Raw genomic sequence first — 12690 nt, 5'->3', positions numbered from 1 at the left:
AACCAAGAATCGGAACACCATGGTTTTAATGCCACCAGAACAGCAATATCTCATGAGCAGCTGTCATTACGAGAACCTCAATGTGAACAAAATTAGATTCACCCAACAGTGCACAAATTCAAACATGTGATAGCAATCTTCTTAAGGAGGCAGAAGAGAGGAAGCATTTGCTCCATTTTTGCAAAGGAAATGCACTCCGTTTATCCTCCAGTCAAGAAGCATGGTTACTGGCAACTGCATAATGTACAGCACCTTATATTGAATTTTTGTTATGCTATAATAGGTTGGCAGTGTAGTTACTGCAAAACTACTCTAGTGAACTTACGTTATACTACTTCTAATAAATAAATATTTTTTGCTTTACAAAGTGCTGATGCCAATACAAATGACAAGCTGTGTTTTTACCTCATGCTGCAAGGTACAATGAAGAAGGCCGGCGTTATGAAGCTGTTTGCATGCAGACAGGATGGAACCAATCCTAACGTGATCCAACCGTGCATCTGGATTGTATAGCTCAACACTGCAAAGTTCCTCAATGCTGGCAAAACAAAAGAGAATTGATACTAAGCATGTGGCTCGAGCAATAAGTCATTTGTTTTGTTTTATGCATTTATTAGATCCTTATGTTCAGAGACATCCTACCTTTTTGATGTTATTATTTTCTTTATGCTGATCTCCAAAGGTTCTCTATAAGGAGATCTCATCAAAGCTTTTATAAGCCTGACGCAAACATCCGGAAGCTTTTCCATAACTTGTACATCAGCTATATTAAACCCTATGCTTCTGGGGTCACAGACGGTCCTCACAACGAGCTCTATCAGATTCTCATTAAGCAACTGTCTCTCAAGCAGCTAGGAATTACAAGATAAAAATGAGACAAGAAGTTTTAATTTCATAATCCAACCATTGTCACTTACATTCAAGGTTTCATCATTCAAGATTTTATCTGCCTGCACCTCTCAACAGAAGCAAAATAGTCCCTTTGATCCTCACACCTTACTTCTTGGTTTTGCTGTCTTAATGTAATCCACTTACCTTGCCTGGTAATTAACCCCATGTAACAGGATCCGCAGCTCATTCATCAGTAGGGTCAGAGGACATGTTTTACAATGTGCAAAGGCAATCTGGGATCCAAAGAGTTTTTTTAGGTTGCAGCAAATGGCTTATTGCAGCAAATGGCTTGTACTGGATTTTCTTATTTTGAACTCCTCGGTGTAACAAACAGCTTTGTTCCATTTAGCAAATAATTTGCCACTTATGGGAAGCATCCAGCGCTGCCGGGGAATTTTTAGAAACCCAAAAATATTGTGATTTTTAAACGGACGGTATAATTTGTGAGTTTTCACCCATCACACCAAAAATCAGGTAAAGTCATGACAAAGTCACATTTTGGTCTGCCATCTTGATTCAAAATGGTGCTCGGAATCCAAACCTCAAAAAAGACTGCTTCCCCCACTTCTGGAACACTTGTGCCAAGTTGGCAGTGCTTAAGCCCTGGGGAGGTCACTTCGGTGCTGCTAACACAGTGGTTTGGCTTCACCCTCAGAGGCACACTCCATTGTCTCTCAGGACAGGGAGATGCCAATAACAACAACATGCCAAAATCAAGTTTCAGTCCACCATCTTGAATCAAAATAGCTCCTGGCATCCCAACATTGCAAAAGACTACCCCCACCCTCAGAAACCATCATGCTGAGTTTGGCGATGGTATTTCAAGAGGTTGCCAAACCTAGACAAAAAAAGATTGAAGTTGCACCAAAGCCATGTTTTAGCACACAATCTTGATTCCAAACAATGGCCAACATCCAAACACCAATGGAGAGGCACTGCCCCCACTTGGGAAACCCTCATGCAAAGTTTGAAATCTCAAGAGGCATCTCAACATATAAAGAACAAACGAAAAGACAAACAGACAGACAAATCACATTCCAAACTATATAGTAGATGATGCATGAGGAGCAGGGACTGTTCAAAAAACACATATTATTGAGCACAGGTAACTAACAGCACTTTTGTTTAGACCTTGGGCAACAAACACAAGCTTACCTTCCAGAATTCCTGCTGGTGGGTCTCCAAAACCATGCTTACAAAAATCATAATTCGAACTACAATGGTACATTTGCTGTAATTGTACTCTTCTCTTTCTTGTGGACTGAACATGTTGCCTTTGGACCCAGTGCTAAAACACTGTTCTGCACCAGACACATCATGCAAGGCCATTTTTTCCAGGAAGAAGCCCAACGATGTCAGGAATGAAGACCCTATATTTGAAGCTTGGAGGGAAAAAATGCACTAGCATAGAAATAGTTTCCTCAGAATATAAAATACAACCTTATTTTGTTAGACATAAGAATTATGTGAAGGGAATAAATAGCAAAACCAACATACTTTTTGCCCCCAATGGTCTAGAACTATGCTTCACTCAATTTCCCTTCCCTTCTATCGCACCACTAACATTATATTTTAGATACATATTTTGATAATACTAAAATAGCAAAAGAGTAATAAAAAAAATCAGCTGAATGTTATTTCAAGTAATGTGGCCTACAGTCGTTAACAGCAAAGATGACCGTAAGAGCTTGTGGAGGTAAGACAACTCCAGATGACAAAGGCTGCTATAGAAGAGTACTTCGAACTTTCTGTGGGAGAGTAAGACAAACATTGTAAAGGAGAAACGGGGCGCTGGGATAAAACAAGGGAACATCTGAACATGAAGACATGCCTGCACAATGTGTGGAACAGTGGGTATCCCACTATTATGCACTTTGCTCTAATGGATTATGAAAGACAACTAATCAAAAAAGCTGCTTCTGTAGTTTACTTACCCAGCATCTCATTTGGTTTGATCATTCCCTGCTCGATAAAAGTATTGTAACAGTCCAAAGAAGCCAGAAGCATATCCATCCATTGCACAACAGCGCGCAAACTAAAGGTCTCTTGCAAATCATGAAGAGTTGGGTGGGCCAGTATTCCGGATATATTTTCACCCTCACAACCACCTCCTTCAATTTTTTTAATGAGGAAAGAGATTCCTTGTTTCTGAAGGACATCACCCAACCAAGAAGATGGGGACTTGTTATCTGATGAAGAAACAGAAGTAGGACCTTTGAATGGTATATAGCCTATGTCTTGGCAGATTTGAACAAATTCTTAATGGAAACTGTGGCTAAATCTCTCTTTTCTGGCCGCAAAAGCATGAAAGAAAATTTTCCCATTAAAACCATCCTGTCCAGCTGCTGTTCTCATACATTACAATTTTTAATTTGGTTATGTTATTCACCTTTAAACTCACTCCTACATTTTAAGGTATAGTGTTATAGATCTTATTTTAGCCATGTTTTAGATATTCCTGATATTCTGTATCACTTATGTATCATAACTCTGAAGAAAATTGAAAGATAATTTCACAGTACTTTTATCTAGCAAAAGAAAGAAAAAAGACCTTAGCAAATTCTTAGGCTACAATCCTGAGCTATTTAAATCCCATAATGTTAACAAGGTACCCACATACCTTATTTCAGATCCAACTTTTCACCAGTGAATGAAGACTTCATGTGGATTCATATGGGGGACTCAAGCTAAAAAGAACACTGACTTGCCTAAAACCATTTGATGAGCTCAAGGTAAAGGTTACAGCTCAACTGAAGAATTCTTGATTCACCACACAGACTGCATTCAGATGTTTTTATTTCAGTTTAATAAGGAAAGCTACAAGCAGCGTTAGGAGTCCCTTACAACTCTACAATTCTGTGGTCTATGATTTATGACTGCACATGCAGCCCCTTTGTTCCTCCCTGCATGCGTGCAAACAAGCAAGCAAGCCAACCAAGAAGGGTTCCATCAAGCATAGTTTTGTTTTGCTTTTTGTCCAAACTAGGAAACTATGGCTAACAACTCTGAAACAAGTCAGGATATAAAGCCAACTTCAAACCACGGCTTTTCCAAAGGAGTTGACCATAGATTCCAAGTTCGGACAAAACAGGCAACGATAGTTAATGGAAGACTTCCTGGTTCGTTTGGTTGTTCTCACAAAGGGACAAGTGAAGATACTATGCACACAGTCAAAAGACCACAAAAGCAAGAAGTCACTCACTGTCTCACAGCCACCATATTTACACCAGCAGTATATTGCTCACATATGCTGCAGCATACAAACCTGGCAGCAAGGGAACTAATTCGAAGAAAAGCTCCATAACTTTATGCCGGCATTCTGTTTGGGGTCGTCCACACTGCATCAAAAGCCACATGACAACATCCTCCAAGCATATGGATGTCTGTGGAAATCCCCTATATAAGGTGGTTACAAAAAAGAAGTCTGAAGTTATTAGCCGAATAATAATAATTTATTATTTATACCCAGCCCATCTGGCTGGGTTTCCCCAGCCACTCTGGGTGGCTTCCAACAAAATATTAAAATACAGTGGTCTGTTAAACATTAAAAGCTTCCCTAAACAGGGCTGCCTTCAGATGTCTTCTAAAAGTCTGTTAGTTGTTTTTTCCTTTGACATCTGGTGGGAGGGCGTTCCACAGGGCAGGTGCCACTACCAAGAAGGCCCTCTGCCTGGTTCCCTGTAACTTGGCTTCTCGAAGCAAGGGAACCGCCAGAAGGCCCTCGGCGCTGGGCATCAGTGGTTGGGCAGAACAATGGGGGTGGAGATGCTCCTTCAGGTATACTGGACCGAGGCCGTTTAGGCAGTCAGTTACTTAAAACATTGCTCTGCTTATAAATTTGAAAGAAAAAGAAGTATTTCAAATCTACATTATATGTGTTGTGTTGTTTCCCACAACAAACATACCTCTCAGAACTCCAAAGAGATTACTAACCTAGGTATCCGCCGTTGATTTTCTTTGTTGAGGCTTGATGCTTTATGCTTAATTATACGCTTCAGGTGATCAACAGCATCACAACATTGTTGAGTTGTGCCTGTTTTAAATTTTTTGAAAATATGATATGGTAACTGGCCCAAAATAAAATTTCTAAAAGGCCATGTCTGTTTCTGGCCCTGTAGACAATGCTAAAAATACACTTTACTTCACAAATTTACACTTTTTAAAAAGTGCATAATAATGAAAAAGTAAATTAACATAAAATGTGGAACATGAGAAGCATTTTAAAGGGATATCATTTCAAATTTGCCCTTCCAAGCATGTTTCTTTATTTTTATTACAAGGCAGACATTTTAGCAGTTTCCAAAACTTAAAACATTTTAACTAAAAACTCCAAATATATAGGTCTGCATTTCTTCAAGATTTGAAGCACCAAGTATGAAGTCTATCAAACAAACTTTGAAACAAGCTTTCAACATATACCTAAAGATTTCTCATCTCCATGTGTCAAGGCCAGACTTTCCAGGTACACAACCAATGCTTCAAAAACGAACTGGTCCACCAAAGCACTTTCTTCCCTATGAAACATGAAAAAATTAGATAAGCAAACTAATATTTTCAGCATTAAACAAGAAAGCATCCTTTTCTGTTGCCAGAAATATCACACCATTTTTCAGCCAGAGTATAAAAATACTGTTTTGATCTCTGTGGAAGCTTTAGTAAACACTGCATTCTCTCTCTCCTCAAAGTATGGATATTCCCTTTATTATTTTCATGCAGTATAGCAAAAATACAAACTCTGTTGCTTACCTAAATTCTCTGTAGATGTTGTTAAAAGCAAGAGAACTTCCCAACCGCTTGAAAGCATTGGGATGGAGAGCAAGACTGTATAGTCTCTTGAAGAGCGACTTGGTATTTACTGGACTTCTCTCCTGCTGCTGCGGCGTACTCTGCTTAATAGACCATTTCAAAAATTCTCGGACACACTGACCACAGAAGTCTCTCAGAGCACTGTCCACAGGGTCTACTATCCCTTCCTGAAACAGAGAATGGGCTTGGTTCACCATAAAGGAATTCTGTGATAAGAATTTATTTCCTCAACCCCTGTACTGCACATTTCATTGGATGAGTAATGAAGAATTAGTTGATAAGGAAAAAAGTAGAGAGATTTCTCATACTTTTCATCCTAAATTTATACAGGAAAATATCTCAAGGTCTACTTTGAGAGTGTCTTATGGGTCTAATAATTGTCCAAAATTTCTTTCACATTCTGCTTGCAAACAGACTGAAAACAGGTTTCTGGTTGTTGTTTTTAAAGGATTATTTTGTGATTAGCGTAATACAGATTTTTTTTAAAATAAAACTTAGCTGGAATCCTGCATGCTTCGAGACAGTAAAAAACAAATCAAAAAACAAATCAAAGAACAAGATTGCCCACATCACTGAACTGAAAGTGAATCAATGGTATATGCCAAGACAAATAAAATCTTCTCACCAAAAAGCCTGAGAATTAGAGCATGAAGTGTTTATAAACATCTTTGATGAAAAATATTGATTATTCATCTTGCAATTACTGATTACCTACCAAAATTGCTTCCAGTAATGCCACAGTATCTTGACTTTCAAACTTTTTGTTGTTTGTGAACCAGTGAATTAACTCCATAACTAGTGTCCCGTAGAGTTGTCTTGTAACCTAAAAGGTGGGGGAAAACATTGCGTTTTATGTTTGACAGGTACACTGTAGATCAGAGGTTTTCAACCTTTATGAGTCCACAGCTCCCTTGACCAACCATATTCTTTCTGTGGCACCTCTGTGGGGCTCAGGAGCCCAGTTATGTCACCCCTTGCATGCAGAGCTGGCAGCCTCTGACCCTTTTTCAAACACCCTCCCTTGTGGAGTGTTCCCTCAACCTCCTCTTCTTGGGAGTCCTTTGGGCAGCTGCTTCCATCCCTGGTCTTTGAGCAGCCCCCTACCACCCTGCCCCAAAGAGAGGTGCCTCCCAGAGGAACCATTAGCCTCTGGTGCCTGTAGCCAGGGCTGCCACAATAAACAGCTGTGCAAGCCTTTGGGAGGCAGAGACACAAGAGGGCATCAGAGGAGGGAGGGAAGGAAAGAGGGACAGAGGCCAGTGTTGCCTGTGACACCCTTGACCATCATTCAAGGCACCCCAGGCTGCCATAGCACACTGGTTGAAAACCACTGCTGTAGATGATTTCTCATCAACTAATTCCCAGCACACCTTGGGGCTTTTCCCAGAAGTTCATGTTTAGCAACCTGAATAAAGGACTGAACAGTCTTGACATAACTGAAATGTTTTTTGTTGTTGTTGTTTTTTATCTAAAGCAATCCAGACAAACCATGAGCTATAGTCAAGGTGTTTGTGGTTTGGTTGGAGGAATCAAAAGCCCAGGTTCATACACAATGTGTATGAACCCCAAACCCCAGTTCAGCTTCAGGAAGCATTACAGGCATTACAGTAGCAGGACCAGGGAGGAGTGAAGTGGCCACAATTTTTGCCACAAGGACCTGCAAACTCATGCTTAGCTGTTCTTTGTCTTAAGTGTCACATGTAAACTGGACCTCTGTGTATTTCCATTATTGCCATTTTGGATAAAGGTTTGTTGATATAAATCAGAACACAGCTTTTCCTTTTCAGTTTCATAAGTTTACAATTTGTATTCTACCGCTAAATAAAACTTCAAAAAATGCCTTTATGATAACTGTAGGAAAATGTGTTTCACTCCACAGGTATTTGAAGAAGAAAAAAAGTGTTATTTTTAAACAAAATTGCAACTTCTTTTAGCCATAAGGCATCTTGAATTCCATGCAGATTTGTGAATGTTTTCATATGGTTCTTGATTCATCCATCTATCTTAATCATTTCAAGGGACTGAGTTTTATAAAGAAGCAAGCCAAAAAATAAGAGATACTCCAAAAAGTACAGGAATTTCCTGAAGGCTAAGAGGCCTTTGTGTGTTATACAGAACACCTGAGCATTTGGGAGTATGAGTGTTTTTGGGGCAACTCCTTTGAGATTAAACCATGTATTGCCTAGACTATTCAAAATATCTTTATTTTGAGAGTTGATCTCTCAGTCTCTTGTATCCTAGTATGACACTCTAACAATTACACCACATTGGATCTCTATTATGGCACACTGGCTCTATCTATACTGCGAGTATCCTCTAAATTTTAAATACATTTCCCCCTTCTCCCCAGTTTCCATGGTTCACAAGATATAAAACACACACAAAAACTGGTTTATGGGGGAGGTGGCTGAAAAATATACTGAAATCCAAAATAACCCCAACAGCTTCTACCAAATATTTAAACAGAAATAAAGAGCTAACCATCTAAAATTGATTTCAAGCAACAAAAGTTCTTTAACTTGCCTGGTCCACATCACAGGCAAGTCGAAGCAATACAGGAAATGTATGTTTATACAGGTGAAACATTGGTGGAGAAGCCTGTTGTCCTTCGGGTATTTGAGCAGCTTTCCCCAGCATACACACAACTATGCTGTGTAAGAGCTCACAAGCTGCAACCTGGAAAAGGAGATCTAATCAGTCATCTCAGTTAAATACTTCCACAAAAAAATAAACACAGAACAAGGAGACTTCCAGGGATAATTTCCAGGCCTTTGTTAAAAAGAAGCCAGTGGAATTTCCAGTCATGCCCCATTGCTTGGAAAATGTACTTTACTAATCCAAGATTGGGTTGGATTCTCAATTAAGCTGTAGTTATTAAAATTGAGGGCTGATCAAAGACTCTGAGCTAATGCTAAACACTAAGAAGCTAAAACCCCTTTCTTATTTTAACAAGAGCTGTCTTACACTTTGCAGAAATTGATAACTTAAATATTATCTTTATTTGTTACATTTCTATCCCACCTTTCCTCCAATGCATATACCGTAACAAGAGAGAGAGAAATAAAGAATAGCAGGGTCATTATGTTATGCCAAGGTTTCACAAACTTGGGTCATCGTCAGTTTTTGGACTACAATTCCCATCATCCCTGACCACTGGTCCTGCTAGTTAGGGATGATGGGAGTTGTAGTCCAACAACAGCTGGAGACCAAAGTTTGGGAAACCCTGTATTATGGTACAGTATATTAAGCACAATTCAGTGTTTTCTCCATAGCTCATTAAAAACATCAGTTTGATTGCATAAGCAGCAATCCTAATACCTTTGTCTGCCTGTCACTAGCAGAAAGAGCCAATTCAGTGACACGGGGCAAGAATAAATCCAAGTAGATAACAGGCTTCATATCAGCAAATGGAACTGCAAAGCTCAGGCGTTTCTCTGTGTCCCAAGATACAAATTTCTTCATATTTTCCTCTGTAGAAGCAGCTAGTATATTTGGAAAAGAGCACCAAAAAAAACCTCAGTTGTGTTAAGCAGATAACAAGACATTTCAACCTAGGCTTAAAACAGTCAGGTTTTATCAGATGCTATTCTGAAGCAGAGCTGTATCCTAAATATTTCAATATCTATTTAAATTCCTGAATCATTCTTCAATAATAGCAAATGTTCTCTTTGCAGAATATATTAGATACACATTTGCCACGTTGTTGACTGAATACTAGACATTCAATACTAGACATTTAATAAGGTTAAGGATGGTTTTCCAGTTCAACCAGAAGCAAAGGTTGTTTGGCTTTTTAAGATCACCTTAATAACATTTCTGAAATTGCTCTAAGTTGTTTATCCTAAAGCAATGACCATACTTCAGGTTGAAGGTTTGCGGGAAAATGCTGAAATACACTTCCAACCATTTTTATTTTGCAATGGTCATGTTAATTTAGTATGATCTTTGTTGCAAAAAACAAGTTTTAGACACATCTTGGTCATAGTACAAATTCTGGAAGAGGAAAAAAAAGCAAAGAATTTGGACAAATTTCTGAGCAGAAATGTTGAGCTACATAAATGAAAAACCGAAGACAATTAGAAGATTAAGTCTCAGGACCTAGGTCAGATTCAAGTATCAAAGCAAAACGGCAAGTCCAACAGAATGCACAAGCTATGTGCTTAAGAAGTCCTGGCCAGTTTAGAAAATGTAGATTACTTCAAACTGTGCACAAGTATACTGAAAGTACTGCTTCTGAATGAATAAATAAGGTCATGCCTTAGCAGGCTCAAACCCTAAGTTTGTTTACTCAGAAGCCCACTGAGAGAAGATTGCAGGATGTTTAGTAAAGCTGCAAAAAGAACCTTTCAACCTGATGCTAATCATGTTCATTCATAATTTCTGTTATTTCTACAAGGCTTATTTCCAAGTTAATATTGTTTAACATTGCAGCCTCTGAGATTTTCTTGAGTAAAAAACCAGACAAGGCTAACCAGAGCCAATCACATTTAATTTGAACCAATTTAACAATATTGAGGCTCATGCAGACCCAATTCCAACCTCACATTTGGCATGCATTAATGGTTTTGAAAATACTTCTATGGATGGACACACATGAAATCATTTCCAGGAACACATCATCCATGCATCTTGTCCAAAAACAGTTGTGAACTAATCCCACGAAGAATCCAGCATTCTGCTCATGGGCTTATCTTTGACAAAAGGGCATGAGACAGCATTTACTAGCACACACTTTCATCAATGTAACACCATGGGAATAATTTCCAAAGTCACCCTGTAGAGTCTACAATGTAGATGCATACAGAACTACCATTCAAAGCATGATGGTAGTCATGCAACATGTTTAGAATCTTTCCCATAATGAACACAAAGGTAGTCAAGCTGTGGTCCAACCACCAAGTGTACATGAGCCCAAATATTCACCTTGTAGCTATGTTTGAATTTTTAAAAACTCTAATCTGAGTTGTTCCTGAGTCACTCTGTAACCCTCCTCTCTGTAATTCAGGTTCTGAGCTGCTCTGTGCTCCCCCATTCACTATAGTAAGAATGTAAAAACAGCTATTTCCCTTTTGGCCAAAGTGAATCAAATTTATAGGCAGAGGAGCCCCTCCAGAAAGGATCAAGTCTGCCAAATTGCAGACAAATGGGTTCAGGGGCTTTTTGTGGGGTAAGTCAAGTGCATTGATTTCCTTCTTAATATACTGACAGAGAGGAGGGGGAAGCAGGGGATCTGTCTCTTGCTCTGACTTTTTTAAAAATAATGAAGAGGTAGCTGAGTGATGTGTACCCTTGCTTGTACATTTAAAACTTTGCAACTTTCGATGGACCTCAAAGGCGTCTAATAAGTTTTATAAAATGAAGCTGTCCATAACACTGCCTGCGGAATTCTGAAGAGCTGGGGGGGGGGGCGCTGTTAAAGTAAAGCAACCTTTTTATTAAAGAAAAGAAAATTTTAAGCTGCTGCACTTAAAAATTTAATAAAATAAACCTTTGAACAGACTCACTTCTTGGAAAGCCCATGGACCTACACAGTAAAGTACAGAAACAGAGGAACACAAAGCTTGGGGGGGCGGCCCTGATCCAATCCAAGGGGGTTTTATTGACATTCAATATGGACTCATAGGGAGGAAAGAATCACCTTGTTATTCAGTCCCTGGAGAGAGCAGATGTAAACCTTTACTACCCACATTTCTCTCATGGGCACCCTGAAGCATAGAAGCCAACATGTCTCAAAAGCATACTTGCCTACCCGACAAATCAGAATGTCATTTACTTTTAGCATTTCAAAACAGATTTAGCACTCACCAGTAACTAAATTCCGATTAATCTGTCCCCCCAGAAATCCAAGAAGGCGTACAACTCTAGCCCGTACTGCTTCCAATGACAGATCCTCCTCCTAGATAAAATATGATTGCAAGAAGGAATTCCTCAAAAGTTGTTTTTGCCTAAAGGCATTTTTTTGTACATTTTTTAAAAAGAAAGAAAATAATTCAGAATTTGCATTTTAACCTGTATTTTAAATTGGGATTTTTTTTCCTATTACGTTTTTACTGTAATTTTACTGGTGTTAGCTGCCCTGAGCCCAGCTCTGGCTGGGGAGGGCAGGGTATAAATAAAATTTATTATTATTATTAATTCTACAAGACTCCAATATTTCACAACAAAGCTGTCAAAAGAAAGAAAAGAAGAAGGAAAGAGACGCTGTTGTATGGTAGTTCTTGCTGGGAAACACTGAAATCTCACAGAATTTTAATTCTTAGCAATGTGGACTATTTATCTGTTCCTGAAAGAACACCGTAATCCTATGCATACTTACCCTGGAGTATGTTCCATTGAACTCGATGGAACTTCTGAGTAGACACACATAGAATTGCTTAGTAAGCACACTTTTCTTGAAGCCCAGACTCTCAAAATTAGCATCCAGCCTTCAAATTAATTTAACCAGCAAAACGCTGCTGAAATCAGTACAGCTCTAGATAATACAATGCATTTATCTTCCAACCATTATTATACCATGATATCAATTCATTTTTTCTTCGTTAACTGCTAGAATTTTCAGACTGCTGACTGTAAAATTGAAATTTCACTGAAAACTGGATTACACTGTTTGGATCTGGTAAATAGTTGCAGGACTGACCATAAAGTATTTTGGAAATCATACAGGTTAAAAATCTGTAAATCAAGGTGGACAGTTGAGCAGAGTTCTGCAGCAAGAACCTCTTTCAGTATCGAAAACAACAAATTGTGGACTTGCATGTTCCAAAGCTAATTACATAAAACATATGACACGTCGTAACTGTGATTCAAATACTGTATTCTGCATTCACAAGCAAATATCACATTGTGATTATCCCACTGTATAAACAAATTAAGTATAAATCAGCCATGTGTGTGTTTCTTTTAAGTAACTGTGGATAAGTATATCCACTTGAGTATATATCTGATACACAAAAAATTATCTTTGTAATAAAACAATGCATAATTATATAATGT

The 12690-nt window shown here is 38.6% G+C and overlaps 1 protein-coding gene across 1 annotated transcript in view; it reads right to left on the bottom strand.

Moving 5' to 3' along the window:
• Positions 1-12690, bottom strand: part of PRKDC (protein kinase, DNA-activated, catalytic subunit) — an 82863-nt gene that overhangs the window by 51114 nt on the left and 19059 nt on the right. Inside the window, exons 23-34 of the mRNA XM_081013807.1 lie at positions 11503-11593; positions 9016-9179; positions 8221-8373; positions 6413-6520; positions 5638-5864; positions 5311-5405; positions 4825-4924; positions 4157-4287; positions 2826-3080; positions 2047-2273; positions 643-851; positions 406-538 (exon numbers count right to left, since the gene is read on the bottom strand). Of these exons, the coding sequence (XP_080869933.1) occupies positions 406-538; positions 643-851; positions 2047-2273; positions 2826-3080; positions 4157-4287; positions 4825-4924; positions 5311-5405; positions 5638-5864; positions 6413-6520; positions 8221-8373; positions 9016-9179; positions 11503-11593 (1893 nt within the window). The remainder of the gene's footprint in view (positions 1-405; positions 539-642; positions 852-2046; positions 2274-2825; positions 3081-4156; positions 4288-4824; positions 4925-5310; positions 5406-5637; positions 5865-6412; positions 6521-8220; positions 8374-9015; positions 9180-11502; positions 11594-12690) is intronic.

The sequence above is a fragment of the Podarcis pityusensis genome, assembly GCF_964106645.2.
Source record: "Podarcis pityusensis genome assembly, chromosome: 7".
NCBI lineage: Eukaryota > Metazoa > Chordata > Lepidosauria > Squamata > Lacertidae > Podarcis > Podarcis pityusensis.
Note: the sequence above shows the minus strand (reverse complement) of the source record. Positions and strands in the feature narration are given on the sequence as shown.